The sequence below is a fragment of the Chelonia mydas genome, chromosome 16, assembly GCF_015237465.2.
Source record: "Chelonia mydas isolate rCheMyd1 chromosome 16, rCheMyd1.pri.v2, whole genome shotgun sequence".
Classification (NCBI taxonomy): domain Eukaryota; kingdom Metazoa; phylum Chordata; order Testudines; family Cheloniidae; genus Chelonia; species Chelonia mydas.
The window spans coordinates 16,714,826-16,742,825 of record NC_057857.1 but is presented as its reverse complement, the minus strand read 5'-3'; the positions used below and the strand labels follow the sequence as shown (position 1 = coordinate 16,742,825).

The 28,000-nt window shown below is 48.8% G+C and overlaps 1 protein-coding gene and 1 long non-coding RNA gene across 2 annotated transcripts; one reads left to right on the top strand and one right to left on the bottom strand.

The window, feature by feature from the left end:
• Positions 1-4: 4 nt before the first annotated feature.
• DBH (dopamine beta-hydroxylase) lies at positions 5-27,663 on the bottom strand. Its single transcript, XM_007061014.4, has 12 exons — positions 27,322-27,663; positions 24,820-24,966; positions 21,933-22,190; positions 20,944-21,120; positions 20,353-20,455; positions 13,865-14,031; positions 11,805-11,948; positions 11,553-11,591; positions 10,363-10,422; positions 9,068-9,195; positions 8,091-8,250; positions 5-3,329 (listed from the first exon to the last, which is right to left on the bottom strand). Exons 1-12 carry the CDS (start codon positions 27,661-27,663, stop codon positions 3,195-3,197), a joined length of 1,860 nt encoding a protein of 619 aa, XP_007061076.3. The 3' UTR covers positions 5-3,194.
• On the top strand, positions 3,146-12,316 carry LOC122463131. The gene is made up of 3 exons (XR_006286171.1): positions 3,146-3,355; positions 10,127-10,215; positions 10,486-12,316. It is a non-coding gene; the product is annotated as an uncharacterized LOC122463131 (long non-coding RNA).
• Positions 27,664-28,000: the final 337 nt, after the last annotated feature.

Here is a 28,000-nt window from a genome sequence, read left to right as displayed (position 1 = left end):
GCATTTTTGCTGCCTCGGATTTACACAGGAGTAACTGATCAGAATCCAGCCCATGCTCCCCTACCTGCGGTTCTTCCTGCTACGTTCTGCCCCTCTCCTCTCCCGCCTGACGTTCAGCTGACGCTCCTCGGCACATGTGCCACTGGGCCAAGCAGCACTCCTTTCCCCAGCCGTGGGCACCCATTTTCCAACCCACTCCACCAATGCCCCCGGCCCCGCCCCCCGTTTAGAGCGGGGGGCACGGTCCTCTGCACGGACCCCTCTGACGCTCCAGCGGATGCAGAACGCCCTTTGCTGTTTATCCTGCCCCATCCCTCAACGGGAGCATTTTATTCTGACCACCCGGGAGACAACCCCGGGCAATGCCCTGAGCAAGGCGGAGGAGGTGCTTGAGCTAACTGCCCCCTGCCTGTCGTAAAGTGGGCGTCATGGCGTGAACTGGGTGACTCGGAGTATTAGGGGTGGGAGCCATGCTCCACCCCTCCCTTACCACCTGTGTAGGTAGTGGGAGTTCCCACCCGCTCCCCACGCTGTTGTGAGACTGTGAAAGGAAGCAGCAAGGTCCCAGCCTGCAAGTTCGTGACTAGACACATTTCTGTTGCACTGCGTGGAGCGGCCCTTTGCAAAACCCCCTAATTTCAAGCAGGAGAGAGTGGCCACAGGGCCTTCTCAGTGATGGGTGCTTGTTTTCTGGAAGTTAGTCCCTCCCCCTTCCCCCTCCTTTGATGCAACACGACAGAGTGCCCAAAGCTGGGTGGGGAGTTACATGGAGAAGGGAGTGTATGGGGAAAGCAGTGTTTGGGAGGGGCTGTGATGCAGTGGTTTTCCCTCCAATGAGTATAAGCACTGGAAGGCATCCAACACATTAGTACCTCTGAGCAGCTAAAACACATACTTCAGGCCTGGTTCGCTGCACTCGGAGTAGGGTAAGGTTAAAAGGGCCTTTAAGTCACCTTTGTGCTCCCTGTATTCCGGGGCCGTGCTGAGGATGTCTGGCCTCGAGCGTAAATTAGAGCAGCTTCAGGGCTGTGCTAATTTACACGCTGCTGCTTGTGGCTGCTCGGAAACAGAGAATGGCTACACGACAGTGCACTCCGGCCTCTCTCCTGTGCAGGGAGGGCCGGGGGGAGACCTACCAGCTCTGAGCCACCAGGGAAGCCTCTGGGCAGGCAGGGGGGAATATTTTAAGGTCCCTTTATGCTGTCATAAAGAGACCTGAAGGTAAGCGAGGGGCAGGTCCGTTTGATTTATGTCACCACTGAAGGTGGCCCAGACCCATCCATGAACATCCCTCCTGCCACATTGGATCCGAAGGCATCCTTTCAGTGCGATCAACCTGGCCTGGGATTTTTGTGTTTCCTGGGGCTGGGTCTACGCTCCAATGGTGCGGCTCTGGCGCTGTGCACGTGTAGCACCGTAGTGCAGAGGCGTCCTACAGCGGTGACGTTAATCTACCTCTCCAAGAGGCGGTCGCAAGGTGGGCGGAAGAATCTTTCCATCGACCGAGCTGTCTCTACGGTGGGGGCCAAGTGGCCCTAACTACATCGCACAGGGCATGGAGTTTTTCACAGCCTTGAGCCGTGTCACTCGGTTGAGCTAATTTGTAGGTGTAGACCAGGCTTTAGAAACATGTGGGCTGTGCTGACATGACTGCTGTGGCTGGGGAGGAGTTAGTCACCTCTTCCCTACCCCAGCCCCCTTTCTGTTTCTCTGGGGATTTCTCCTTCAGGCTCCTACAGCAAAAAAGGACAATTTGGGGATGTGGGCGGGATCCAGACGCCTCTGGTTATTTGCATGCATTGGGCCAGAACCCCAGCTGGTGTAAATTCCACTGATGCTGATTGACCCCAGCTGAAGCTCTGGTCCATTCCCTGGGTCCTGCTGTTGGCTTAGCTGTGTGGGCCAATGTATATTTCTCTATTTAACAGAGTCGTTTTGCATGCTAAGTGGTTTGTCCTCCCTCCCCGGCCAGAGACAGAGAGAGGCCCCCCTCTCTTGTAACTCCTTGCTCAAAAGCATCGCTTGTTCCCATCCCTTGGCATCTGGTCCCCTCAACATGAATGAGCCCCTCGGAGGGGCAGGGGAGGAGCCGCGGCAGCCAGGGCCTGGCCCTGGCTATTCCAGACATTCCCAGGTCTGTGCTGCAAATGTCAAGAGGAGCTGTCAGTGACAAGTCAGCATCTCTCAGTCTGTGGCGCCTACGCCATCGGCTTCTGGTAAAAAGAGGGCTTGTCATTCACCAGTCTAAGGGGAAGAGGGAGTGCATGGCTAGGAGCCAGGAGGAGTTGCCTTCTGATTCTGCTGATGCTCTGCCTGCCCCTGGCCAGTGCCACTTGCCCTCTGGGCCTCTATTTCCCTAGCGATAACCTAGCACTGGTCACTAGGAGCATGGGGTGGGGGAGGAGAGCGGGGAGTGCCTGGCTGCAAAGCACAATGGAAATCCTGAGCGTTATTATTCCGGGGGTGGCAGCCTGCATTACTCAGCGCTGGCATTGCTAATAATCCACTAATAATAGCACTTGCCATCTTCAGAGTACGTGCTGAACTTTAACGAATTAGCCCTAACAAGCCCCCGTCAAGGAGGTGTCAAGGTATAGATTATTGGTGTTTGGGGACACTGAGGCAGAGAGGTGGCGGTCCCACAGCGAGCCAGCATCAGAGCTGGAATTAGAACTCATGTTTTCCCGGTCCTGCCCTCTGCCCACTAGGCAGCACCTGGCTAACTGGGTCTCCTGACCCTTCGGTGTATATAATACAGGGCCGAGTTCTTCCCAGCGGTGGCCTAGCAGCAGCCAACCCTGTAACCTGCAAATCCCTCAGCTCTGGTGGCGCTGTAGGAGAAGCTCTTGTCTGTTTGGCTTCTATACGGGTGTTGCATCCTCCCCGCCATCCCAGAGATTCAGGGACGATCTGCAGGAGCTGGGCCTGCATGTGTGTGGAGAGGTGTTTTGTGTCCCACCCACTCACTGCCATCCCAGGGGTGTGAAAGTATCTCATGAGCGGAGTCCAGACCGCCTTGAGTAAAGGGCCTTTCTTTGTGTGATGGACCGTACATCCGGAAGGGGAGCCAGTCTGACGTGTGCCCTCTGCATCCCTGGCAGCATACAAAAGCTGAACCAAATCCCGAACAACCCTGTGTGCCGAGGAGCATCCCGTCCCGGCAACAACGAGTATCGAGGCAGGCTGCCAGGCGTTCATTCTGCCTTTACCCTGCCTAGGTTGACGAGAGCAGGGGATGCGGGAGGAGGTCCTACGGCGGGCTGGCAGCTTGGGGCTGATTCCGGCAGCACCCTGGTGATCCTGGGCAGAGGCTGCTTCTCCCATTCGCCCTGCAGAGAGAGTTAGATGTTAGCAGGTGAGCTCTTGGGGTCTTTTTGTTCTGTGTTTGTACAGCACCTAGCACAGCTCCAGATACTGTGATAACACAAATAAATAATAACAAGAACACATAGGGGTGGAGGTTAAAGATGGGTCTCGATCAAGAACCAACCTGTTCCGAAGTCGGGGGGGAGGGGGAGTTAAGATGGTGATTTGTTTCTCTCTCTCTCTTTTTTCTTTTCTTTTCTTTTTTTTTAAAGGGCTCTTGTATTTTTCCCCTTCAGGCACAGCACACTGGAGCAATGTATTGCCCACCCTTGGACCAGCTCCTCAGCGAGTGTCCATCAGCCTCTCTCTGTTATGTCAGTGGATCTACCTGGTTTTACATCAGCTGAGAATCTGCCTGTGCTTTCTTTTTTTAAAGCATTTTACTCTCCTTTGTAACTAGAATGCCCTGCCTAGTGGTTGGAGAGGGGGATTAGAACATCCTCCAAGCCAGGCCCTATTTCTTTAGTGAGGAGGTAGGCAAGGCAGGATACCAGCTGAGCTGGATTTCCTGCCGCTCTGGATTCCACAGTATTTGACTCCTGAGCTTCCTCTGGGCCGTTGTATAATACAGCTTGATTTGTGAGTAACTGCCCGCCGAAAATGATGGTCACCTGGTTCCACCCGCACTCTGCCCGCACAGGCAGCTAGGGCATTACAGACATTGATCCCCGAGAGTTTGTTCTTTCCACACATTCACTAATGCACAGCCGAGCTAGATAGAGAGCTTAAAGAGTGACAAGAAGGTATAAACCATGGGCGACTGCAAATTGCATTCAGTCCGCTGTAAAGACAGAGATAATGAGGGTTGGTCATTACGGTGCCTGCATGGTAACTAACTAAAATGAAATCTGTAGGCTGGCTTCTGCTTTAAGCAGCTGCCCATGGTGTAATTACATTGGCTCCTGAGGGATTGCACCGGTATAAATGCCATCATAAGATGAGGGCGAGAGTCGTTAGGCAGGTGCATTCCTGACACGAGACAGAGAGAAAGATTCACACTGAGATTGCTAAGGAACAGAGAGCTGGATCTTGCTGTGTATGCAAAGGCATCCTCTGCCGTGAATGTCCATGGTGTTCGGTAAAACCATGACCGACAGCTTGTCCCACCCAGAAAGGCCCAACACAAACCACAGAGCTGAACACGTCCGGACTGGGGAAGTCTGCTCCTGAGCATTGAGAGCACGGCCTGTTTCTGCTAATCAGCCACGGGGTGGGCAGGCTAAGTACAGTCTCCATGGGTTACAGTTTCAAAGAGGAGGCTAGATCATTAGCGTTGTTTGACATGAGGTGTTAGGAGTGCAGGCGAGTGTGCGCTAGGGCCTCTCCACGCCATGCCTCCGCATTGTCACTGTAGCCCTCCTATAAATCTGCACTGTGTTAAAAGCCGTATAAGAACACAGGGAGCATTGTGCAGTTCCAGTAGCTCTTCAGCACGAAGCATTGACCCTACCCCACTCTAACATACCCCCCTCTGCCATAGGATCCTAACTTAAATCCAAAGCCAGGTTGGTGGATCTGGTTTTATGGTCTCCTCAGTCATCTCAACCCATCACAGTGGGTAGCTCTTTGGGACGTGGACTCAGTCCCTGCTCCCGGAAGAGGTGAGTTCAGTGTAGGGTTAAGGGGTGGGAGAGATGATGGTCCTACACGGTGGCTGCACATCCTGCTTTGGATAAGTCAGTGACGTTAATGACCAGGGTTGCCCAGCATTTGTCCCTAATGGCTGTGACTAATCAGTCTGCCTGGGAGCAGAGGGAGAGGACTAGTCTGAAATGGAAGAGGAATGGAGATCCATCTCCTCTGGAGGCTTTAAATAGCCAGGGGAGGGCGACTGCATTGGAATGGCAAACCAACAGGAAAGCAGGAAAATGGGCTCTTCCTGAAATGCAGCCCGGCATCTCACACAGTGTCAAGTGTTGTGTGACTTGGGCACCCACCACGGTGAGGGGCTGCGACAGCCCTGACTAGTCGTGTACCCGTCCCAACACCCAGCTCTGCCAACGCACCTCGCTCCGAGGCCTCAGTGGTGCTATTCCCGGCTAGGACCCAGCACAGAGCCGTGAATATATAACTCCCAGCCTGCAGCATCCCCTGCTATTCCCGGCCGGGACCCAGCAGAGATCTGTGACTGGACCTCCTGGTCCTGCAGCATCCCCTGCTATTCCCGGCCGGGACCCAGCAGAGATCTGTGACTGGACCTCCTGGTCCTGCAGCATCCCCTGCTATTCCCAGCCGGGACCCAGCAGAGATCTGTGACTGGACCTCCTGGTCCTGCAGCATCCCCTGCTATTCCCGGCCAGGACCCAGCAGAGATCTGTGACTGGACCTCCTGGTCCTGCAGCATCCCCTGCTATTCCCGGCCAGGACCCAGCAGAGATCTGTGACTGGACCTCCTGGTCCTGCAGCAGCATCTGTGCTTCCATTTCTGGGCCCCTGCTCGGTTCCGCCACTATTAGAGCTGTGCAAATAACCGAGTTTTTCTGGGTCAGTGGCCACGAAAATCAAAAAATCAACAAAAAATTCATTTCAAGTCGACCTGAAATCATCATTGTTTTAAATTGTTTGGCTAAATAGAAATGTCCACCGCAATGAACTTGCAGTCCAACAAGCTCGTTTTGTCTCATTTTTGAAGTTTTTAACCTTTTTAAAAAAAGATAAAATGGGTTTAGACGTTGACACAACAAGTCATGCATCAAATGTTTTGTTTAGAAAATGTAGCAACTAAAGATTTGGGGATATTTTTCTTTTCTTTTGGCCAGCAGAAGGCAGTGATTTCAGTACCAATCCCCACCTTGTTTCTGTTGAAGTGAATACGTGTTTTGGGGCAAAAAAAAATGGTTTGTCAAAAATAATTTCGCACAGCTCTAGCTTCCGTACCTCAAAGTTGTAGGTAACGCCCTCTATTTGTTGTGTTTTAAGCTACATCAAGGATGTCTAGACCATAAGAATAATTCTTTTGGGTGTGTGTGTGTTTATAAATCTAAATAAATAAATACTCCACAAGCTCTTGTAGAAGTGGATGTCAGAGGAAAGTGCCCTCTCCTTCACTTCTGCAACACACAGACAGATGTTACCTCCAACTACCTTCTGTGCAGGAGACGGATTTTAATTTTACTAAATAATTAAAAGCAGAGTTCTTCCGGAAAATCAAGACGGACTTGGGATCACTGAACTGCAGAAAGGCAAGCAGCTAATTAAAAGCTAGTGTTCTCTTGACAGGAATTCTGTGGAATAACTGAGATGTCTTAAAATCCCACTCAGTTAAAAAAACAAACAGAGAAGGAGGGGGAAGTTCTGGGTCTTTTTCTTTTCTCATTTACTTTTAGACTCCAGATCGCCTACTTTGTGTTAGTGCCAGCTCCGCACTAATTTCAAATTCTCTTCTCAGTTGCCCTCCTATAACTCCTTTCAATCCAGGGGCTTCAAGGAAAGTAACTGCGAGTGAAAATCATCCCATGCAGACAGCTAGCACAAGGTCTGTGCACCACTTAAATCCTCAGATTAGGGTTTAACTGGGACATAACTGGTCTTTGCTCTGGTGCTCTGCACAGGGGAGAAATTCATCCTGAGAGCAGAATTCGGCCCAGTGAGTTTAACAGGACTCTGCCAGCTCCAATGGAAACTTTGTTAAAATAATCTTATCGGGAGCTGATGCTCCTCCTTTTAAATCTGTTTTCTGTTTCTCCCCACTACTTTGGTTTATACCTTCTCCAAAAATAATTTCAGGTGTCATCGAAAATTCTATTGTCCTGACCAGAAATGGCACTGGGAAGTGACGGTGATGAGAGACCGAAAACTGTGCTCAATCTGCATCATCATCAACATCCCTTAATATGGTGTTTTGCATTGAAAGAGCTCAAAGGTACATTATCATTTCACAGGTGGGGAAACTGAGGCACAGAGCAGGGACGTGACTGCCCAAAGTCACCCAGCAGCAGAGCTAGGGCTGGAACCCCGGTCTCCTGAGTCCCAGTGCAGTGCAGTGTGCTATTCCCTAGGCCACACCACCTCCTGTCCTATGATCTCACTGACTTTGTGTTCAATGGGTGAGTTCTATTGACAGCCAATACAATATTCCAAAGTTCTGAAAATAGGCCTTTATTTCCCCTTGTTTCTGGAGGAATTTCTAGTTTAAAGGTGACTTCTGCGAAGTAACTCTAGAAATGGACTTATGCAGATAAGACTAAACTAATTTAATTTATCTAATAACTAGGTGTTTATACTGCGCCCATCACTGTAGCATTCTAAATTCTAACACAGCAACTTCTAGGGCCCAATTTTTAAAGCGATTTAGGTGCCTAAAGATGCAGATAAGATCCTCTTGGGATTTTCAAAAGCACGAAGGTGCCTAACTCACATTGATTTCAGCCCTAGAGTCAAGCGGAGTTCTTTACATCTCATGGATCAACACCAGTAAGAAAGGTTCCATAGGCCAAACAGTGAATCTGTGGAAAGCCCCCTGTCTTCAAGAGCTTTACACGTGCGTCACTGACTGGACCTCAGTAAGGAATCTGATAAGGCCTGAGAGAAAATGAACTCCATCTCCCACCCCCTTAGCGCAATGCTAGGCAGGTGGCACCAAACTTTTTGTTGTCACCAACCTCGGCCCCTCCAACTCTGCATCCGCACAGGGAGTAGCCCTGCTGAGTCCAAAGGGCCTGTTTCAGCATGGTCACCGCTCAGTGATGCTCTCAGATGGATTGTTTGGAGGGACCCATACATACCGGGAAACGAACCGCTGAGGATTTATTGCAGTGCATAGAGATCGGAGCAAAGTCATAGAGAGATTTCAGAACGTCTCTGTTGAACGCATTCCAAGGGACGGAAGACAACTGCTGCCTGATGGAGGCCTGTGGGCACATGCAGATCTCCTCATCGTTAAACCTAATGTGGGAGAAATACCAGAGAGAGAATGCAACAGAGCAGAGCTGGACTGACTCCTCTTGTCCTTGTGCTGGACGGGGTTAATTCTTCCTTGACTAGGTCCGGATCCTGAAAGGTGCTGAGCATCCTTAATTCACTGAAAACGGTGACTGCACAGCGCAGGACACACTCAATACCTTATATAATCACAGTCTCCTCTTACAGGCTCTTTGGAGTAGGGACTGTCTTTATTCGTGTATATTGGGCCCATGATCAAAGCTTGGATCTTATGGTGTTGAGGGTTATCTAAGCACCTGGATGTGTGGCCAGAAGTAATGAGAGTGACCTTCAGCAGTCTATAGATTCATAGATTATAAGGGACCATTGTGATCAGCCCGATTTGAGCCTCTATAACTTTATTGGGGTTTTACCATTTGCTGCTGTGTGTACTCTGGATCGTTAAGTTCCCCCTGTAAATTGGCCACTGGAAAGCGAAGGGCCCTAGACCACTTTTGCAAACAATAATGTCTCCCACGTTACCCCCATGCACTGTGTCTTGCAAGAAGCCCCTCACCAAAAAGATGTCCCCTTCCCAGTGATCTCTCTCCAAACCTTTCTTTTAAAAACAGCCGGTTTGGGGCTTTTGCTAAAGCACCCAAGTATGAATCATTCCTCAGCTCCCCCTGAGCCTGCATGCACCCAGCTCTGCTCCTGCAGAACAGATGTTTTAAACCACGGCATTACCTATTTTTAGTTTTATTAGCAAACGGCTTGTTGTTAATCACCATCCACTTGCAACATGCTCAGGCCCAGCCTGAGCCATGTGGGGACTCCGTACCTGTTCACGAGATTAAAATATCTTTGCAGGTAGCCTAAATCCACAGCGCTCTTGCATAGCTCCAGCTGCGTCTGGGGGTAATAGTGCACGTAGTTGACACACATCTCGTCCGTGATGCTAAACCCACCCTGCAAGAAGAGGGGAAACAAGTGTGGGTGCGGATTTCAATGCACCCTCCCCAGTCAAAAATAAGCAGGCGCTATTTGTTCCTGTATCGTGTGCATTATCCGCTCCCAAACGCTGCCGTGACGGTTAGTGGGTTTCAGGTAGGAAATCACAGTGACCGAGTTGGCTGGGAAATTTTCCAGGAAACATTTTTTTCACTGAAAAAGGCTGATTTGGTAAAACCAAAACTGTTCACACGAAAGGATTGGTTTCGACAAATTTCCCAACTCAAACTGTTGAGGAGGACAAAGGGTTTTAAATTTTCAAAATGTCCCATTTCAACATTTCTGAAACAAGAAGTTTTGGTTCTTCAGTCTGAAATGACTTTTCATTTAGAAACTTTACTTTAATTTATATTTTTTTTAAAGGGCAAAAAATTTTGGGCAAAATAAAAACGAAAATTTCGGATTTTGATTTTTTCCTCCCGATTTGGGACCGGATAATTTTTCAAAACATCAAAAATTCTCATGGGATGGGCAAACAGATTCCCACTCAACCCTGATGTACGTATCGATGCCACAAAAACCTGATCAACATTAACTGCACTAAACCGTTGTGATTTTACCCAGAGATGTGAACCTCTAAACCAAAGGTCAACACATCCACACACAGAGCTTTCTAATCTGTAGCACCCTCTGTTAATGTGGATTTTCACCCCTCTTTAGCAGGGACTGATAACCGTGCTAGACTGTGTGGTGTATAATAATATGTAGACTTCCTGCAATCCCTCCGCAATATTTAGCTCTGTCCCCTTAGCTTGCGTAGCTGACCTTCTCTCTCTTGCTGCAGATATTAGAACAGAATGAGACCTTCTTTAATAACAATCAGTAACTGAGATAGTGGCTTGTAATGGGAATTAGAATGGCTCACTTTCCTTTTCACTTATCACCTAAGGAGACTGATTGCAAGGAGCGAATGGCTAGCGCACACATTCCTCGACCACTATTCCTCGGGGAAATGAATGAAGGCCCTGATTCAGCAAGGTATTTAAGCATGTGTCTAGCCTGCAGCACTCAACTAATCCCATTGACCCAGCGTTTAAGTGTGCCCTGTTGTCAATTGCAACCTTCCACCTGTGTCTCCCTGTCTCGTACACATACAAACATTCATGTGCTCGCACGCACACTTACCACAGTTGCTTGGTTCCTGTCCTCTGTGTTGTACGTGCAGGTTGTTGTGAGAACATCGCCCTGGGTGTTTAAGCACAAATTGCTACAGCGTTACATCTGAAACCTTATTTCTTATATGTGCAGAACCACGAATGGTGCCGTGAGAGACCTCTCCCAGATTCCACCCCCGCAGCAGCTTCAATGACATGTCAGGCAATCTGCTTCCCTTCAACATGCTGCCCTGAGTGTTAGTAACTGTGATGAACATACATTCTCTGAAGGGATGGGTTCAAGTCATTGCCCTGCGAGATTTCCCTTCACCTCCCTACCTTCTAAGGAACTCCGAGCCAGATTCTGAAGGTGTTTGAAGCACCTAAAGCTGCAGATAGGTGGCTAGTGGCATTGACAGAAGTGCCTAAGCAGGTTAGGTGCTTAACTCCCATTGACTTCCCTGGCGTTCAGTCAGAAAGGCACCTGGGTTAACTTCTTTGGAGTTATTAATGAAGCTGGTCAGAACATTTCTACAGACATGAAATTTTGCAGGGGCATTTGTGAATTTTTCTGCCACAAAAGTGTGTTCTGCCAACTTTGTCTATTCCTGCTGATGATGATAATGTGATTGCACGATCCCTGGAATAGCTGTTGGACAAATGGGTTCCGATTGCTTATATTTAGTAATCACGCTGACTATTTCTTTCCTGTTACGTTTGTATGGGAAGCTCCTGCCGGGGCTGGAGCACTCCGTGCAGAGACTGGCTCGTAGCTGGAGGCAGAGAGTCTTCCAGGGGTGGAGACTTGTGGACGGTAATGACGGCTGGGTCGCTGAGGGAGATGGGCTAATGTAGCACCATCCGCTCCATGGCTACCTCTAACCAAGCACCTATGGAGCATGCAAAGTGAACGTTGCCCACTCAGCCAATATCGAACCTCACCATGCAGAGCTGATTTACCTAGCAAGTGCTTAGATGCTAAGGAACTGAGACCTGTGAGAAAGTCTGTCTGTCAAGGGTTACTGGCTTCACTTATTATCATAGCCAGTAGGATAAAATAATGTAAGGGAATCTGGTTTTAAAGGCCAGAAGAGACCATTACGATCATGTAGACTGACTGCCCATATAACACAGGCCAAAGCACTTCCCCCAGGTGCTGCTGTTTAAGCAAAGCATCTCCGATACTGGGGAGCTGCTGTTGTTGCTTCTGCTGTCACTCACCGGGAAGACAGAAACCACTTTCTTTAACATGCGGATCTCCTAAAAGAAGAAAAACAACAACGCTGGAGTTAGATGCAACCAGTTCCCCCTTTGCTACCCCATCTTCCCTGTTAAGCGTTGATGAGTCTAGTTAGGAGCAGCACTGAATCCGCTTTGCACCCTTGTGTGCGGGAGATGAGACCGACCACTGAACGATAGCAGGGTCGTTTTCATGATGGTGTGATGCTGCGGGCAATGGGGAAAGGAGAGTACCTGGAAGTGAGGGCTGTAGTGATTGTCCGCATTCACAACTTCCCTTTCTCTCCCTTCTCGGGACAAAATCGTCACCACCTTTCTTCCCGTCAGGTGAGTGTGGAGCTGGGAGGCAAAGATGTGGATCCCAGCCGGGGGCAGAGCCTGGAAAAACAATCCCGTGGGAATATCCAGGCTTGTACGGGCCGAATAATGACAAATGACTAAATCAACCAACATCACTCCCTCTTTCCCAAAGAGCTCTCATCAGTTCCCTTGAGGAACTGAGCATGGCTTCTGCGGGAGGGGTGTGGCAGGCACTTAAAGGGACAGTGTCAAGTGATTTTAAATGGAGGTTTGTTTGTATAATCTCTTAGAAGCTTGAAAATAAATGTTCATTTGGGAACCCGCAGATCAGTCTGTCTAGCCCTGATTTACTGCCCACCACCTTCTAATGCAGCAGAAGCTGCCCTGGCCGGGCACTGTGGACTTCCTTATGTTTGTTAGCGCACAGCACCAACTATTGGTTTTGCGTAGGGCCTCTAAAAATGTTGTTTAAAACCTCCTTGAAGTCACAGTGGAAATTGAGAAAACATACTAGAGAGCGATTCCAAATCCAGACCATAGTCCCCATCACATTCAAATTAAAAATCCCTGTTTCCCCTAACTTCTTTCTACCTCTCTGTCAGGTCTTTGACGGTGATCTCTTGTGGGCAGGGACCTGCCCCTCCTGAAATGTAGCACATCAGAGGTGCCACTGTAACTAAATGTTAAATTAAATTTGGTGATGGCCCTTTAAATGGGAGAAACATAAACCCCAATCGATAAATTGGCAGGTGATTTGTCTAATTGCATGGTGCCCATCTGCCCAGTGTACAGAATTCATTTGGCTTGAAAATGGAAGTTGTCTTAGAGAAAAATTACACCTTTTAAGAGTTGAAACTCCAGTAATAAGCTTTCTGAGACAGGGAACGGTTCTTAGACCAGGGAGATTGAGCAGTTGGCCGTCAAGAAGGATTGACTTTGAATGGGCTGTCGGCATTTTCTGAACATCTGGAGAACATTCCTTGGTCTTTGTTTTAAACAGCATTTCTTATAACGGAACTCCACAGTGCTCACACAGAACAGGCTGAGATGTGGGGTTCCTGTTGTACCCACAAGCGTTTTATCAGGCAACGAACTGGATGCTGATAGTGCAGTGACTGTAAGGACGTGAGATCAGCAGTACCTCACACACACAGCTGCTTCACCACGAGGGGCAATGCTGTGCAAGGACGCCTGGCGTACACCCTATTGCCATGGGAACTTTGGTGTCAACCTACCCAGCCCTCAGCTACGGGCACAAGGACCTCTTCCCCCATCATGTTACTGCTTGTCAGTCCCCTGCCAATTATAGATTAAAGAAGATGCATGGACGTGTTTGGAGCCCTGTGGGCACTTTTTGCTACGCCACGGCTCGCATCATTTTCATATTAACAACCGTCCAGTCTAAGTGTGAGCTGGGAGCCTGGAAGGCCTGAGTTCCAGTCCCTGTCCTGCCATCGACTCTGTGGCGTTGGGCAAATCGCTTCAACCTCCCCTTGCCCCTCAATCTGAATGGGAGATTGACAGTGGGGTGGGAAAGAGACGTTCATCAGCGTTGCAAAGCCACTTTATAAACGCCGTTGCGGGGGGTGGAGGGACGCCTCATTCCAGCATAAAAGACAGTGAGTCGCTGCAACGTTTCTTTCGTTCCTGATTCGCTTTCTTCCAAGAACTGCAGGGCAGTGCATGACCTGGGGGTACGCTGGACACACTCCTGGGCCATAGCTACCCACTCCATCAGTACCTGGGCCACGCTGGGGAAGCAAATGATCTGACCAGCAGACCAAATTCAGTGATGAATCCTGGTCACCTGCCGCCTGAGGTACGTTGCACAGATGCTACAGAGAAGAAGCTACTTACTGGCCAGTTCCTCTCTAAAGCTCAGTCATCTCATCCAAGTAAACACAAGCGCTTGGGCCTCTCTTGGCGCAGACATTCCTCGTGCTGCTGAGCTGGAAGAGCTTGTGTGCACCTCTGCCAGGCCCTATCGTACTCACCACTTGGGTGCATTTATCTGTGCAGTACCCTTTCAGGAGGAAACCAGCTTCCCCAGGTGGGATAGCCATCACCGGCGTGTAGACCAGGCCCAGCTCCATAATGCCAGCATCATAGCGTCTCAGCGTGGCTGTGTAATAGAGGCGAATCCCGGAGGAGTCATGGCGACCTGGCGAGGCAAGAGGACACGCCGTGACACCGCGTTGCAAATCGCAGCGGGAGTAAGAGTCGCACGTGGGAAAATGTCAGACATGAAAAATTAAACTTCAGTGCACTAAGCATCAGGAAAGCAGCTCAGTTCTTCCATTTGTACACTCATTCCTTGTACTATCTTGTTATTATTTTTACAATCCTATTATACTCCCCTCTCTCCATAGGCAGTTGTACCAGCAGCAAGAGACTGGACTAAATGGTCTCCAGATACGTGCCTGGTTGTCTGGAAAGGTCACCAGCCCAGGGACCGACAGCTCACTGAGAGGAGGAGGGAATCAAATGGGAATGTCTTTGGAAGTCCACGCGAACCCACAGTAGGTGGGAGTACGTGTGGGAGGCAGATTTTGGAGAGACTCAGTTCAGACCTAGGGGTGGGAAGTCTTTCTCTCCTCTGCCTTTTCCAGCCCCACCCTGGTTCTGAACTAGGACTCTCCGTGCTAAAGTTGCAGAACTCTTATCACGGTTTTGGGCTGAACTGTTGCCCGACGATCCAGCCCGAATGAGGACTAGCTTGTAGCTTCACTGCCCCAAGAGCAGGGCAGAAACCAGCCTGTGACTCTGAGACACAAACAAGTGCCTGGCTCCCCACAGCTCTATAGGAGATGTAAGCTGTGATTGCCCTATTGCTGAGCAGCTTGCTTCCCAGTGCCAGCTGGAAAAGCTGCACGGGCCTGCATGCGGGAAGGGGAAAGGGTAGGAGCCAAAGCTCCCCCCACTCCCCATCCCTGCCCATGTGGGCGGGAGAATCCTGTGCAGGGACCGGCAATGTGGGAGTATCTCATGCCGATCAGTAAGAGGGTTCCTTGCTTTCCCTCATTCCCCTATGCAGTCCCAAAGCCAGGCTCATAGCTGAGCCCTTTATGAATTAGACACATTGAGCCCAGAACCTAGTTGTGTCCCCTGGGTTCCAAAAAAAGCTCTTCTAGCAAGTCTTGGTGCTGACTGGCATGAGTGTCCCCTCTACAGCATGATGAGATCTGCTCGAGGAATGATTTTGTGGGAAGCCCTGTGGTCTGAGCTATGCAAGAAGTCAGGCTAGATGATCACAATGGTTCCTTCTGGCCTTGGGATCTCTGAATGGGCAGCCGTCCAGTAAATTGCAATGAAGGCTTCTGTTTTCCTTTGTGGAGTGGGGAGAACCTTCCTCCCAGTTACCAAGGCCAGTGAATAGCCTGTTTGCAAATCCTCCCCAATAGATGGTGCCTTTTTTTATACTGTACCTTTCTGCTTCTCTTCTGCCCCAACAAACTATTCTGGACCCAGCCTAGACACCTCCGGGTGTAAAAGGATAAGATTCTTGTTCTGTGCTCTCTATCGCCCTGGACTAGAAGGCAGCACCTATCCGAATCCACCATCTCCCTAGTCTCCTGGCTTCCTCCCCAAACATGCACCAGCTCTGAGCATCCCACTCATTACAACCTGGTTCCGTTACAATTAATTCATGAAATTACTGCCATGCCTTCAGGTAAGCTCATAGCCTGAAGGGAGAGCAGAGACGCTTTCCCTGAGATTAGACGGGAGTCAGCCAGCATTTCCCACCGACATGAATTTGCCCAGGAAATGCCCAGCGGATCTGGACTGAACCTAGGGCATTTGGGGGCCCTCTAATTTTTCTTTCATGCACATGACGCAGTTCCATTTTATTCCATTCAGGTCCATGTGTTCATGGTATGTGAGCCCCTTCCGATGTATAAAGCCGGGTGACTAGCCTCTGTCGATCCTTCTCCAGGCCTCGCCCCAGGTGGTAAGTTCTGTGCAGTTTGGATGTGCTCGGAGCTGTGGTTAGCGTAGTTGGTTCTGCATGCCCCATTGTTTGGGTGAGCAAATGATAAAGAGACCAGAAGGACAGGCCTGGGAATTCTTTTGAGAATGCCCTTGGGAATTTGGGAGATAGCATCTGTTCTAACTGGATGGCCATTACAAAAAACGAGGCTATTGGTAGGAGGGTGTGTGAGCAAGTGTGTGTTTGTCTGAGCGGGACTGGGTGAGTGCAGTTTTTTTAACTCTCTAGTGCCGAGGTGGGGTGGTGGAAGAGATTATGGAGATTACGGGCTGTGAAATGTGCACTCTGTACTGTGATGTAACATCATCTACTCGGCTGATGGTGTTCCGCCCCCAGGCTGTAATTAACAGAGAAGATCCTGGCGCTCTCTTAGTGAAATGTCACGGCATAATGGCCCCCCCGGTTACTGATCCTGTCTTATCCCGCTGCAAACTGATCTGAGTGAAGAAAGAGTTTCAGCTCTGGAAAAAGCAGAAAGGGACGCCAAGTCTTGCCATCAGTTCTTGTGCACCAATCCTTCTCACCGGAGCCCAACAGAAAGACACTTGTGAGGCTACAGCGTTTGGATAAGATTTGCCGTGGGTTGGATTTGCTGCTTCTCTCAGAAAAACCCTCCAGTGGTAACTCTGCGTGACGCTGTGTGTTTGCCTTGGATTGTGATTCCTTTTCACTCCCTTCAGGCAGGGGAGTGAGACTGGTGATGAGATGCCACACTGAGGCCTAGGCCTTGTCTACACTAGAAAAGCTTTGCAGGTAGAGCTCTACCAGTAAAACCTCCTAGTGGGGATTCAGCTTATGCTGGAAAAGAGGCTTTTGCCAGTATAATTTAAACCAGTTCTCCAAACAAAATAAACTATACTAGTGAAAGGACTTTTTACTGATATAACTGTGTCTACACTAGGGGGTTTGCTGGTATAGGTTCGTCATTAAAAAAATCACATCCCTGAGCGACATTATTGGAATTGGAAAAGGTTCAGAAAACAAAAATGATCAGGGGTATGGAACGGCTTCCGTATAAGGAGAAATTAATAAGACTAGGACTTTTCATTTTAGAAAAGACATGACTAAGGGGGGATATGATTAAGGTCTATAAAATCATGACTGGTGTGGAGAAAGTACATAAGGAAATGTTATTTACACCTTCACGTAACACAGAACTAGGGGTCACCGAATGAAATTAATAGGCAGCAGGTCTAAAACAAACGAAAGGAAAGTATTTCTTCACACAACACACAGTTAACCTGTGGAACTCTTTGCCAGAGGATGTTGTAAAGGCCAGGTTCAAAAAAGAACTAGATAAATTCATGGAGGATAGGTCCACCAATGGCTATTAGCCAGGATGAGCAGAGATGGTGTCCCTAGCCTCTGTTTGCCAGAAGCTGGGAATGAGCGACTGGGGATGGATCACTTGATGATTCCCTGTTCTTCTCATTCCCTCTGGGGCACCTGGCATTGGCCACTGTCGGATACTGGGCTAGATGGATTTTTGGTCTGACACAATATGGCCGTTCTTATGACATTGCTATACCAGCAAATGTTTCACGTGTAGAGCAGGCCTTCATCCCAAAGAGTGGAGGGACACAGACTAGGCATGACACAATCCTGCTTGCTGATTTGCCAGCTGGGTCGACAGGCACAGAAGGGGGCTCTGTCCAGACCTTTCGGAGGAATGGTTGAAAATACAGACAATTGCTTGGGGAGCCTTTCTCGGGAGGGTTTGTCCGAAAGGGAGCACGGAGCCCTTCCTCAATGAAGACTCTCTCTCCCCAACAATGGGAATAAAAAGCAGACATTGCAGCCATGATGGCAGTTGTGTGGGTAGAAGTGCAACAAATCTCCAGCCCATCTGGGAGTGACATTGGTGTAACCCACCCTCTGGTGACTGGGCTGCATGAGAGAGGTAGGATTTGATGATGATGACTGCTTCCAGCTAAAAGACTTCGACTTCTAGAGCAAGTAGTTGAAGCTCACGCTTTCAGATCAGGGTTAAAGCCCCACTGTATGGCTCAAGTGGAATCAGCTACATTATGCATCCTATTTACGTTGCTACTAGAAGGGTAGAGAACAGTGCGGCTGGTGAGGATGGAGACAATGCCACTGTCTCTGTGACACACGGTCAACTGGTGATTAGAGCAAGAGCATGGGAGTCAGGACTCCTGGGTTTCAGAGTAGCAGCCGTGTTAGTCTGTATCCACAAAAAGAAAAGGAGGCCTTGTGGCACCTTAGAGACTAACAAATTTATTTGAGCATAAGCTTTCGTGAGCTACAGCTCACTTCATCGGACTCCTGGGTTCTCTTAACAGCAAAAACAAAGTTAGCACCAATGGTTCCCCTCCCTGACCTCCAGGCACGTTTTTCAGGTGTGGGCTGTAAAGGGAAAGGCCGGGTTAGCTAGGGCCGAGAGGGCTCATACTTATCTATGAGTATCTGGCTTTGGGTTGGATTCATCAAACAGATCAGACTAAATGGGGCGATGTTATTGATTAAAAGGGAAAAGCGGTTAAAATAATGAAAGGAGCGAGCCGTATATTTATAGACGTGTTGCTTCTCGAGTCTCGGAATGTGATGTGATTGATCTGCAGTACATATGCTCTGGCCTCCTAAAAATACTCTGGGATATTCATGAAGTGAGTTGATTTGATGTAAATGGAGAAATCTGGTAATTTAGCGGAGTTTTTAAAAAATGTGTCGACTGTCAAAGGTATCAAACCAGAAATGCTATTTATTCACTTGGAAAATGTCTCCCCCATCCCACTCCCACCCAAACTTCTCCCTCGGTAATGAAATTCAGCCCCAGTGTTTGAGAGCAGTGGTGGGAAGACCACGAGTTTGCATACTTGGGAAAGGAAGATGTTTTCACTCCCCACAGGCAGGAAGGATGGTCTAGTAGTTATAGCATTAGCCTCGGATTTGAGGGACCTGGGCTCAAGTCCTTGCTTGGCCATGGGCTTCCTGTGTGACCTTGGGTAAGACCTTTAACCTCTCTGCACATCAGTTCCCCAGCTGTATAATGGGGGTAACAGTACTGCCCTACCTCACAGAGCCAATGAGCTCAGATACCATGGTCAGAGGTCCCTCTAAATACCCTAGAGTAAGGGGCAAAGAATGTGTAGCCTAATTCTGAGGTTGCCTTGTCCAGGGCTAGTAATCATTACTCCTAGGGTCTATTTCTGCCACTGTGTGACATTTTGGTCAAGTCGTTTACCTGCTCTGTGCCTTGGTTTCCCTATCTGTGAACTGGGGGTAATAATGCTGACCTGCCTCATGGGGGTGGGGGCCTTGGGAGGCTAAATTAATTGTCTGAGCATTTTTAGATTTTAGATCCTCACCTGAAAGTGCACGTAAGTGCCCAGTATTAACCATTTATGCTATTGTTATTTATTCCAAGCCAGGATATCTGTTTATAATGAGGCTGGTCTAGCTGGGAGCTATTTCAGGTAGACCACTCCAAAACGACCTCTTCACACTTAACAGGTGGGTCTGCAATCTTGCTTCTGTGCAGAATTTCTTTCTCTCTGTCTTGATTTTTATTATGTTTGGTTAGGCAAATAGCTGCCTGCAAGCTCCAATGTTACTGGCTTCATGTTCTGCTTGGAAAGACTATGAAGAAAGGTGCAGATAGAAACATTCCAATCTGAGGGACTAATACCTTTGCTTTGAGCCAGGCATGGTGAAGGTAGAATCTCCACAGCTCTGCCAAGGCTTCTCAGTCCAGATCCACAAGGTCCCTTTGCACCCACCCCTGGCTACTGCAGCCCTGAACCAGAGCGGTGCCAGACTGCGTGCAGGGACTCGTACGAGGCAGAGCACAAGCCAAGCCAGGCAAGGCTGGGGAGACTGGGATCCAGACCAAACCTCACCTATCTGTAAACAATGCTGGAAGTCTCACGGGCAGGGCCTTTTGCATGAGGTCTCCAGTATTTCTTGGCCTCAGCTGGGTTAAAAGTACAGGGCCCTGTGCTGACATGAGCAGAGACGGTGGAACCCAGCAGACTCTTGCTAGTAGGTTGTAAAAGCGAGGGCTTGCTTTCCCCACGTCCCACTGGCAGCCCCGCTCGGGTGCTCTGCTGGGTTGAGGCCCGGAAGGGGTCTGGGTAGGAGCTGCTTTCCATGACATGTTCCCCTGCCATGCCTCAGCTGCCTCTACTTAAAGCAATGATGTCTGGGCTGCAGGCCGGCACCCCTCTCCCTGCGCTGAGCGGGGGTGGGGGGGTGCAGTTATAGGCAGCCAGTCCTTCAGGGAAACGTGGTTTCCCTTGCCAGTGAATGAGCCTGGGAGGGCAGGAAGCCATGCCGCCCGCCCTACCAACAGGACAGCCGGGGAGTGTTCTGGCTCCGTGGCCGCAGTGTATTGGTGCCTGGGGAGCAATTAGCTAAAAAGATTTTATAGATTCCCCCCCCCCCAGCCCCGCCCTTGGGTCAGGCCGTGCTTAAGAGCCTGGCATGTACGTGAGTCTCTGGCCCATATCCATAGGCCCCTGAAGGCTTGCTTACCTTTGAACACCAGAGGGTTGTGGTAGTGAATCTCAAGCCGTAAATATTTGGAGGAGCCCGGACCACCAAAGGCAAGTCCTGCCTCTTCTGGATAGTAGAAGGCCTGTAAGCAGGAGGAGGAGAGAATGTGAGGGGGTTGTGTGCAGCTGATACATGGAGCCAGGCAGAAAAAGCTAGAGAGGAAAGTGTGCAAGCGGGAGATCATTCTCTGGCCCACAACTGTGTCTCGTCCCAAACGACTGTGTGAACGGCTAGGTGTCTGCCACTCGGGAAGGGCGTTCTTATCCTGCATGCGTATGGGAAGGACCCTCAGCTGGTACAAACTGGTCACTTCAGTGGTACCAGCTAAGGATCCCGCCTATGCCCGAGGTCTATGGGGGAGGGGATATTAAACAAGAATGAGCCCAAACCCCAACACTGAGATCCAGATTTTGAGTACCATGAAATGTTAGGGGTGTTCAGATCCCAGGGCTTGGTTCTGATTCATCTCTGATATGAAAGAAAGTGAGACAAATGGAAGAGGGGTCAAAAGAAAAGCAGCTGAAATGAATGGGAGAGTCAGTGCAGCAGCCACTGCTTTCGTTTGCACACCTGAGCTCCCATGGCCCACGCTGCAAGCACATGTCTGCAGTAGTTCAGTCGGTCCGGCTTCATCTTGGAGTCACAGGGCCCATTGTAATGTGGGAAGCTGTCAAATTCTGCAGCACACTGGAAGACTTCCATATGATGGACTATAGCTTCGTTGCCTGCCGTGATCACTGGCTCATACTACAAAAGGGGGATCCGAGAAGAAGGCACAAGTATTAATAATGGCTGATAATGACCATACAATTATCTAAAGTTCCTCTCACCATACGATCTCTGTTTCTATATAGTATCCACATACAATATCTCGAAACACTTTACAAAGTACATATGTCTAGATAGAGATATCGATGATATAGATGTCTTGCTTCACCCACCACTGAAATGCAGCCACCTCTGATGCAGAATGTGGAAGCTGTTCAACAATGTCCAGCAATGATATACAATGGTTGAAGACTGGAAGTGAAGAAAACTGTATCCAGGTGGAATGCGTTTCCAATTGCTACATCATATGACAAGAAACTAAAAATATATCGTGCACTTTCCTTTTCCATACAAGCGATCGCTGCGTGCCTATCGTGAGGACTCAGGAGAGAAGAGCAGTGCTCCTGTCCTCAAAGTTCCCACCTCCTGCCACCCTGCTGAGAAGCCTTTGATCTTTGGCTTCTGCAGCCAGTAACCACGGGAACCAGGGGCATTGCCATTCAGAGAGAGGTCATGGAGGGAGGCTGGCTGTGGGGATACCAAGCCGTGGGGAAGCTGCCGTGTGGCTGATACCTCTGGAAGGTGCAGCCTTGAGAAAGAGGAGGACCTCAAGGATTGGGTTTGGAGCACAGAGAGCACTGTTTATCCGGGCTGCTGGCCGACGAATGAAAGAACAGAGGAATACCTCCACCAGAGGCTAAGGGAATGGAGACAACTTACCTGAGCTTTAACGGATTAGCTATAAGGAAAACATCCCCGTTCTCCTTCAGAAAAACGCTCCTCCTTCTTACCATGACAATGTGATGTCTCGGGAAGCTGTCCGGAAGCTCCACCATATAGCACCAGTATGTGGTCTCCTGGCTGGGAATGACCACGTTGGGGGCTCTGACCTCCATGGTCTTCATGTCCCTGGGCAGTTCCGGGGCGCTAATGTTTGGCTTCAGCAGCTGCACCCTCTGCACCCCCCTGTGGATGGCAGAGATGTTGATTGCCTGGAGAGAACGGACGGGTTTCTCAAGGATCCCGTAGATAAGGTGCACGGTACCATCCTGAAATGAGAGACCAAGGACACTGGCATAGCAGGGGATACCCGCAGAGCAGGAGAGCTCGGCACTGCCCGAGTAGTTTTTAGTGCCCTGAGAGCTGGGGTGAGTCAGGCAGGGTGATGCTACCTCTCCAGGCTCGGCAAATTTGAGAGCCCACTGTTAGTTTGTGTCTGTGTCACTGCCATGTTGTGCAGGGTGCTGCTTAGAATGACACGACAGATTTAGGGGGATCTGGCTGAGGTTATTTCACTGCATTAATCCCTGATCAGAGGCTGTTCCCTACTAATTTAGATGGTTTAAATTGCTTTCTTCAGAGTATAAGCTCATGACAATTCCAGCTCATTTCTAGACCTAATAAATTCATACATATACATTAACAGTGAAATATACTGCTCCCCCTTCATAAACAAGGGGCACTCTCACTCTTTTGCACATAGGCACACACAGAGAGAGACAACGTTGCTGGTAAAGGGTCTGATCCAGAGACTGTTGTAGTCGGTGGAAAGACTCCTGTTGATTTCAGTGGGCTTTGGATTGGTCACAGAGCTGGGAATAAGTATGAAAAAAAATTTTTACACACACACACACACACACACCCAAAATCTGTGCACATTTTTTCACAGATTCATTTCACACAAGTTCTCACACACACAGTCACTAAAATCTTTGTCCTGCTGTGAAACCAAAATCTATTCCCACTCTTAGTCCTCGACTCACTCTACTGCAGGGGGTCTAAACCTGTTTCTTTCTGAGCCCCCCACCCCCGACATGCTATAAAAACTCCATGGCCCACTTGTGCCCAAGAACTGGTTTTCTGCATATAAAAGCCGGGGTCGGCATTAAGGGGTAGCAAGCAGGGCAACTGCCTGGCGCCCCACACCACAGGGGCCCCCGTGAAGCTACATTGCTCAGGCTTCAGCTGCAGCCCCAGGGGTTTCAGGCCCATGTGGTGGGGCTTTGGCTTTCTGCCCTGGGCCCAGCGAGTCTAACGCTGGCCCTGCATGGCGGCCCCTCAGGGGGCCATGGACCCCTGGTTGAGAACCACTGCTCTACTGAACCATACTCCCTCTTGATGACACAAGGCCTGTCCCTTCCAGACATCCAGAGTTGGACATTTTTTCCAAAAAATTCTGCCATTTCACAGAAGTTCAATGAACCCAAAACCAGACACATTTCATTGGAAAATCTTTTTGTGACTGTACTTCGGCTCAAAATCCTCCTCCTTGTCGTCCTTCCAACAACACCTCTTTGCAACTCGCATAATACCTGGCTCCACACTGTGATGTGGAGCGATGCAGAAGACGTATTTCAATAGAGCTAATGTACTTAATGGGAGCGGATGGTAGGAACCGGATAAACTCAATATCTTATGGAGATTTATAAAGAGTTGTACGTGGATTGTGTAAACATTTTTTTAAGCTCTTCCTTTTCAAAGGGATGAATGTCTAATGTTCTCTTACAAATAACATGTGGGAGGTAGACCCCCACAGATGGGAACACTGGGCATCGTACCAATGAACCATTGATTTTCAGTTACTTGTTTTGGTGGGGGGGGGGAATCAGTTGAATTGTGGGTGAAAACGTAGAGCGCTCTCTATCTAATCTAATCATCTTTATACTGCCCTTCGTCACCAGGGTATTTGAGCACCTTCCCCATACAATTGGTAGCCACAGCAAAGGCCCTACTGGACTTCATGGAGACTCTGGCATTTTTTCCCTTTTTGGGTTCCAAACTTTGCTTGGGGTAGGGTTGTTGGTTTGCTTGGGTTTTTTTTTTTTAAGATTTTCTTAATTTCCTGCTTGTTCGGAGGGGATTAAGGGTAGAAAGGGTGTCAGCATTGCGAGTGCCATTGGTAGAAAGGCTTTTTTGCCAAGGAAGGTTTTGCCGGGTTCCCTAACGATAGTCAGACTCTGGATTCGAGACGTTCTCTCGTGCCTCTGAGGCCTTCCAGGAGAGTCAGACCATTAACTCATGAACAGTCATGGAAAATGCAAGGATCTCCACACGACAAGGGCACAAATGCAAAGTCCGACAATAATAGTTTGCACATACCTAGCTCCTTTGAGCCAAAGCAAACCCCTTTCATCCAAGGCTCTCTTCCTCACTGGTGAATTAACCCTTTCTACCTCCCACGGTGTAAGTAGTATCTCTGTTTTACCAGTGAGAGACAACACATCTGTGGTCACACAGCAAGTCATTGCCACAGGCAGGTGCCTGATTCTGATTTCACACCCGTTTTACGCCAGTATAACTCACTGATTTACTCCTAATTTACACCAATGTAAGCAGGATCAGAAGCCCATCTGCCCTAGCTTTCAATCCAGAGCACTAGTCATGCTGACTTTTGACCCAGAGCTCTAACCACTAGACCACAAGTATTTAAACATCACCGGAGCGCACACTGGGTGAAATCCTGGCCCTGGTGAAGCCAACGGGATTTTTTCTATTGACTTCAGTAGGACCAGGATTTTACCTGTTTGTTATCAAATCAGTCCTGAGCTCTCAGTGATAAGTGATCCCAATGACACTAGCCACCTGGATGGCACAGCGCTCAGAGTCCAGCCCGTCCTGTGAACAGGAGAAATATTGCGCTGGCACTTCGCCTCTGCCCATGGCCAGGCGCTGCAGTACCTCTATAAGGTAGTCCTTTGGATCACAGGTGCTGAAGGCTCTCTTGAAGACCAGGTAGAGTCCCTCGGGGGTTCTGTGTGCTTTGAGAAGCTGGTAGTTCTGCTGGGAATCCATGTGAAGCTGCCCTTTCTCATCACTCCACGCATCCTGCGGAGGAGGGAAAAAAAATCCTTATAGCCAGTTAGGACACGATGCTTTGCCAGCGTTATTCAGTCTTAGTGGGACTGTCTTTTTGCTTTGTGTGTGTACAGGACCTGACAGTCCGGGGTCCTGGTCCATGACTAGGGCTCCTAGACGCTGCTTCGATACAAGTAAATAATATCTCGATCAGGGGCATTTCACCAGGGGTACGTAGATCAGCAGAGTGACAGGAGGAGTAAATCTGACCCAGAATTTGTACTGCACAGAACGATTTGTAGGGCGGCAGGATGTATCATTTGGTATGTGGTGGTGGTGTTTACTAGGCACAACTGATGTTAGTAACTTTTGAAAAGTATCTAACTTTTTATGTCAACAACGTCCATGTTCCTTTAAACAAAGGACTGGATTTCTGACCAGCAGCCCAGCGGTAGGAAAATCCTGCAGGGATTTAAGAAGATGTTGCACCTGTCTGTGCAGAAACATTTTTTCCCCCCAAAGACTTTTATCATAGACCAGCTGCTAGTGGCTTACGGTCAGACACAACCTGTCCTTGGAGGACTGTGGGGATGACCCAGCAAACCGCTCTTCACATTTGTAGATCTTAATCATCTGCAGCCAGAACCTGTTCTACAATTAGTGCCAATGAACTCAGCAGGACTACTCCAAGAGTAAGGTATTGCTGAGCATTACATATGGGTGGCAAAACTGGCCCAATAAGCAATCTTGGGTTTAAAGATGTATAGGAGCAGGGCCTAAAACTTGCGCTAGTTCTGGGAGTCTGAACTGGGTTACTGAGTACGTCTTTCCCATCTCCAGTAGGTCTCTTTCACTTACTGGGTGCAGGAAGAGACTGGGAAATATCTCATTGCACATACTCCATTGGAGTAGCCACTGATGTAATTTCATTTTATTTTTGTCTGAGAAATAAAAAGGAATAGACACTCTGGCATCATTTCAGCTTGAAGTGTAGAATTGTAACCTTGAACATATTGTCCTTAGGTGGGGGGAGGAATCAAGCGTGACATTTGTTTTCACAGAAACGCATTGTGCAAATTAATCTTGTAGTATGTGGAAAGGTTACGCAAATTTGGATCTTTTAGCATCTGACAAACACAACCAGAAAAAAGACAGCCGGGGAGAGAGATGATAGTGTACAGATTTCTGTAAGTCTCCATGCAGTAGTTAAAGGATGCTACTAAGCACCAAAATGGGACTAAAGGTCAGAACACTGACTGCTTTTGAACTGAGCACTGTACATCTTACAATAAACATGTGAAAACCATACTAGAAATGTTCTTTTTTTTTAACTCAATGCTTTGCAATCCTGTAGCATTCCGGTCTTCTCATACTGGTGATTAGCTGGTAATTAGTGACAAAACTAGCACAGATAATAGTGTCCCAAGCCCTCCTTTTCATCCTTCTGTTATATTGTAGATTACATTACTGATAGTTGGTAATTTCAAATGGATCAGAAAAAAGCTGGATTGCTTTCTACCTTCAAACAAATTTACCGTGAGCCCATCCCAAAGGCCTGGGGATGGTTCATGTGATTTGTTGTTTCAGATACATGCCTATTGCAAAGAAAGATTAAAAAGTAACACAAACTGATCGTGTAGCAAAAGATGATAATTTGCGATATCAAAATCAAACTGCAAAATCAGAAATTAGCTCCCCAGCTGCCTGTCTAGCATTCGGCATTTTTGTCCACCCAAAATGCATTTGCATGTTTGATTTCTTCTAGTACTGTGCTCCTGGCAGCGGGCAGTCAAACTGTATTTTCCAAAGTCCTGTTGATCTTTGCTACAGCTTCAAATCTGACTGGTTGAGGCTGGCAGAGCAGACCTTCTGGATGATCACTTTTGCACTTTCTCGAAGACATTAACTGGAGTTGTGGTTAATTTTTAATGTGACTGACAGAAGTGCACAAGCGAACCAAGTTGTTGAGGCATCATGCATGTGTGCATGTCGTAGCTGCCGCATATATATCGCCTCCTGTTACAGCGCTTTGGAAATAAATGCACTAAAGACACCGGGGTCAAGGAATGAGAGCAGTTGTTAGCTCCTTTGATAGTCTAACTAGTCAATTCTGTTCTGTTTCAGATCCTATACCATACTCATCACTGTGGTATCTGAGCCTTGTATCCCTTTGGAATAAACCTCCAAGCACCTGTTAACCACCCACAGCTAAATGTACAGACCAAACCTGTACCTGAAGGTCTCACACAGCCCACACTCCCATGGACGCCTCTGAGATCTAGGTACAGTTCAATCCTTTCCCACTACAGAGCAAAAACTACCCCAGGACGGGACTCCTGGACAGGCAGCCGAGCTTGGAACCTTGGCACTGTGCAAGCAACTTACCCCAAAATAGGAGCTGTGCCCGTCGCTCCAGAGCACGGCCAGGTCCGCGTTCTCAAACTCGCCCCTGTCCGACATCCCGAAGAGCAGCCCAAATTTCGGCTCCTTGACCAAGAGCTGGAAATGCACCACCTGCTCCGGGTAGCTGACATTCCACGAGAGCTCCAGGAAACTCTGGGGATCCAGGGGCACCTTGTAAGGGAAATAATTCTCCCGGGGAGCTGTGCCTTGCAGAGCCACCACCAGGATGACCAGGAAAACCATAATCATGGTGAAGTACATTGAGGCCACTTCCCGGAGCCTGAAACTTGGGCAGGAGGATCTCTTGTTCCCGGTGGTCTGCATGCTGGGGAGAAAGATGCTTGCGCTCCTGGCTTTTGCCATTTATGTACTGGCCCTCCTGGGCAAGCTGGGTAAGTAATACTCCTTAATTGCATTTGGTGGTTGGGAAATTTGATTGCTGTTTTGACCCCCCACCCCCACCTTCTGGTCAAACACTTGTCATTCTCTGCCTCTCCCTAATTGGCTCTAATTGTACATGGACATTATCAATGGGAATTGAACCAGACTGGGCTGATTTTATTCTCTCTTAAATCATCCGGCGCGGTTGAAAAGTGCTGTTTACCTTCCAGCTGCTCTCGCTGAGCTCTGCACTGATATCCTCTCTCCTGCCTGCCTTGCC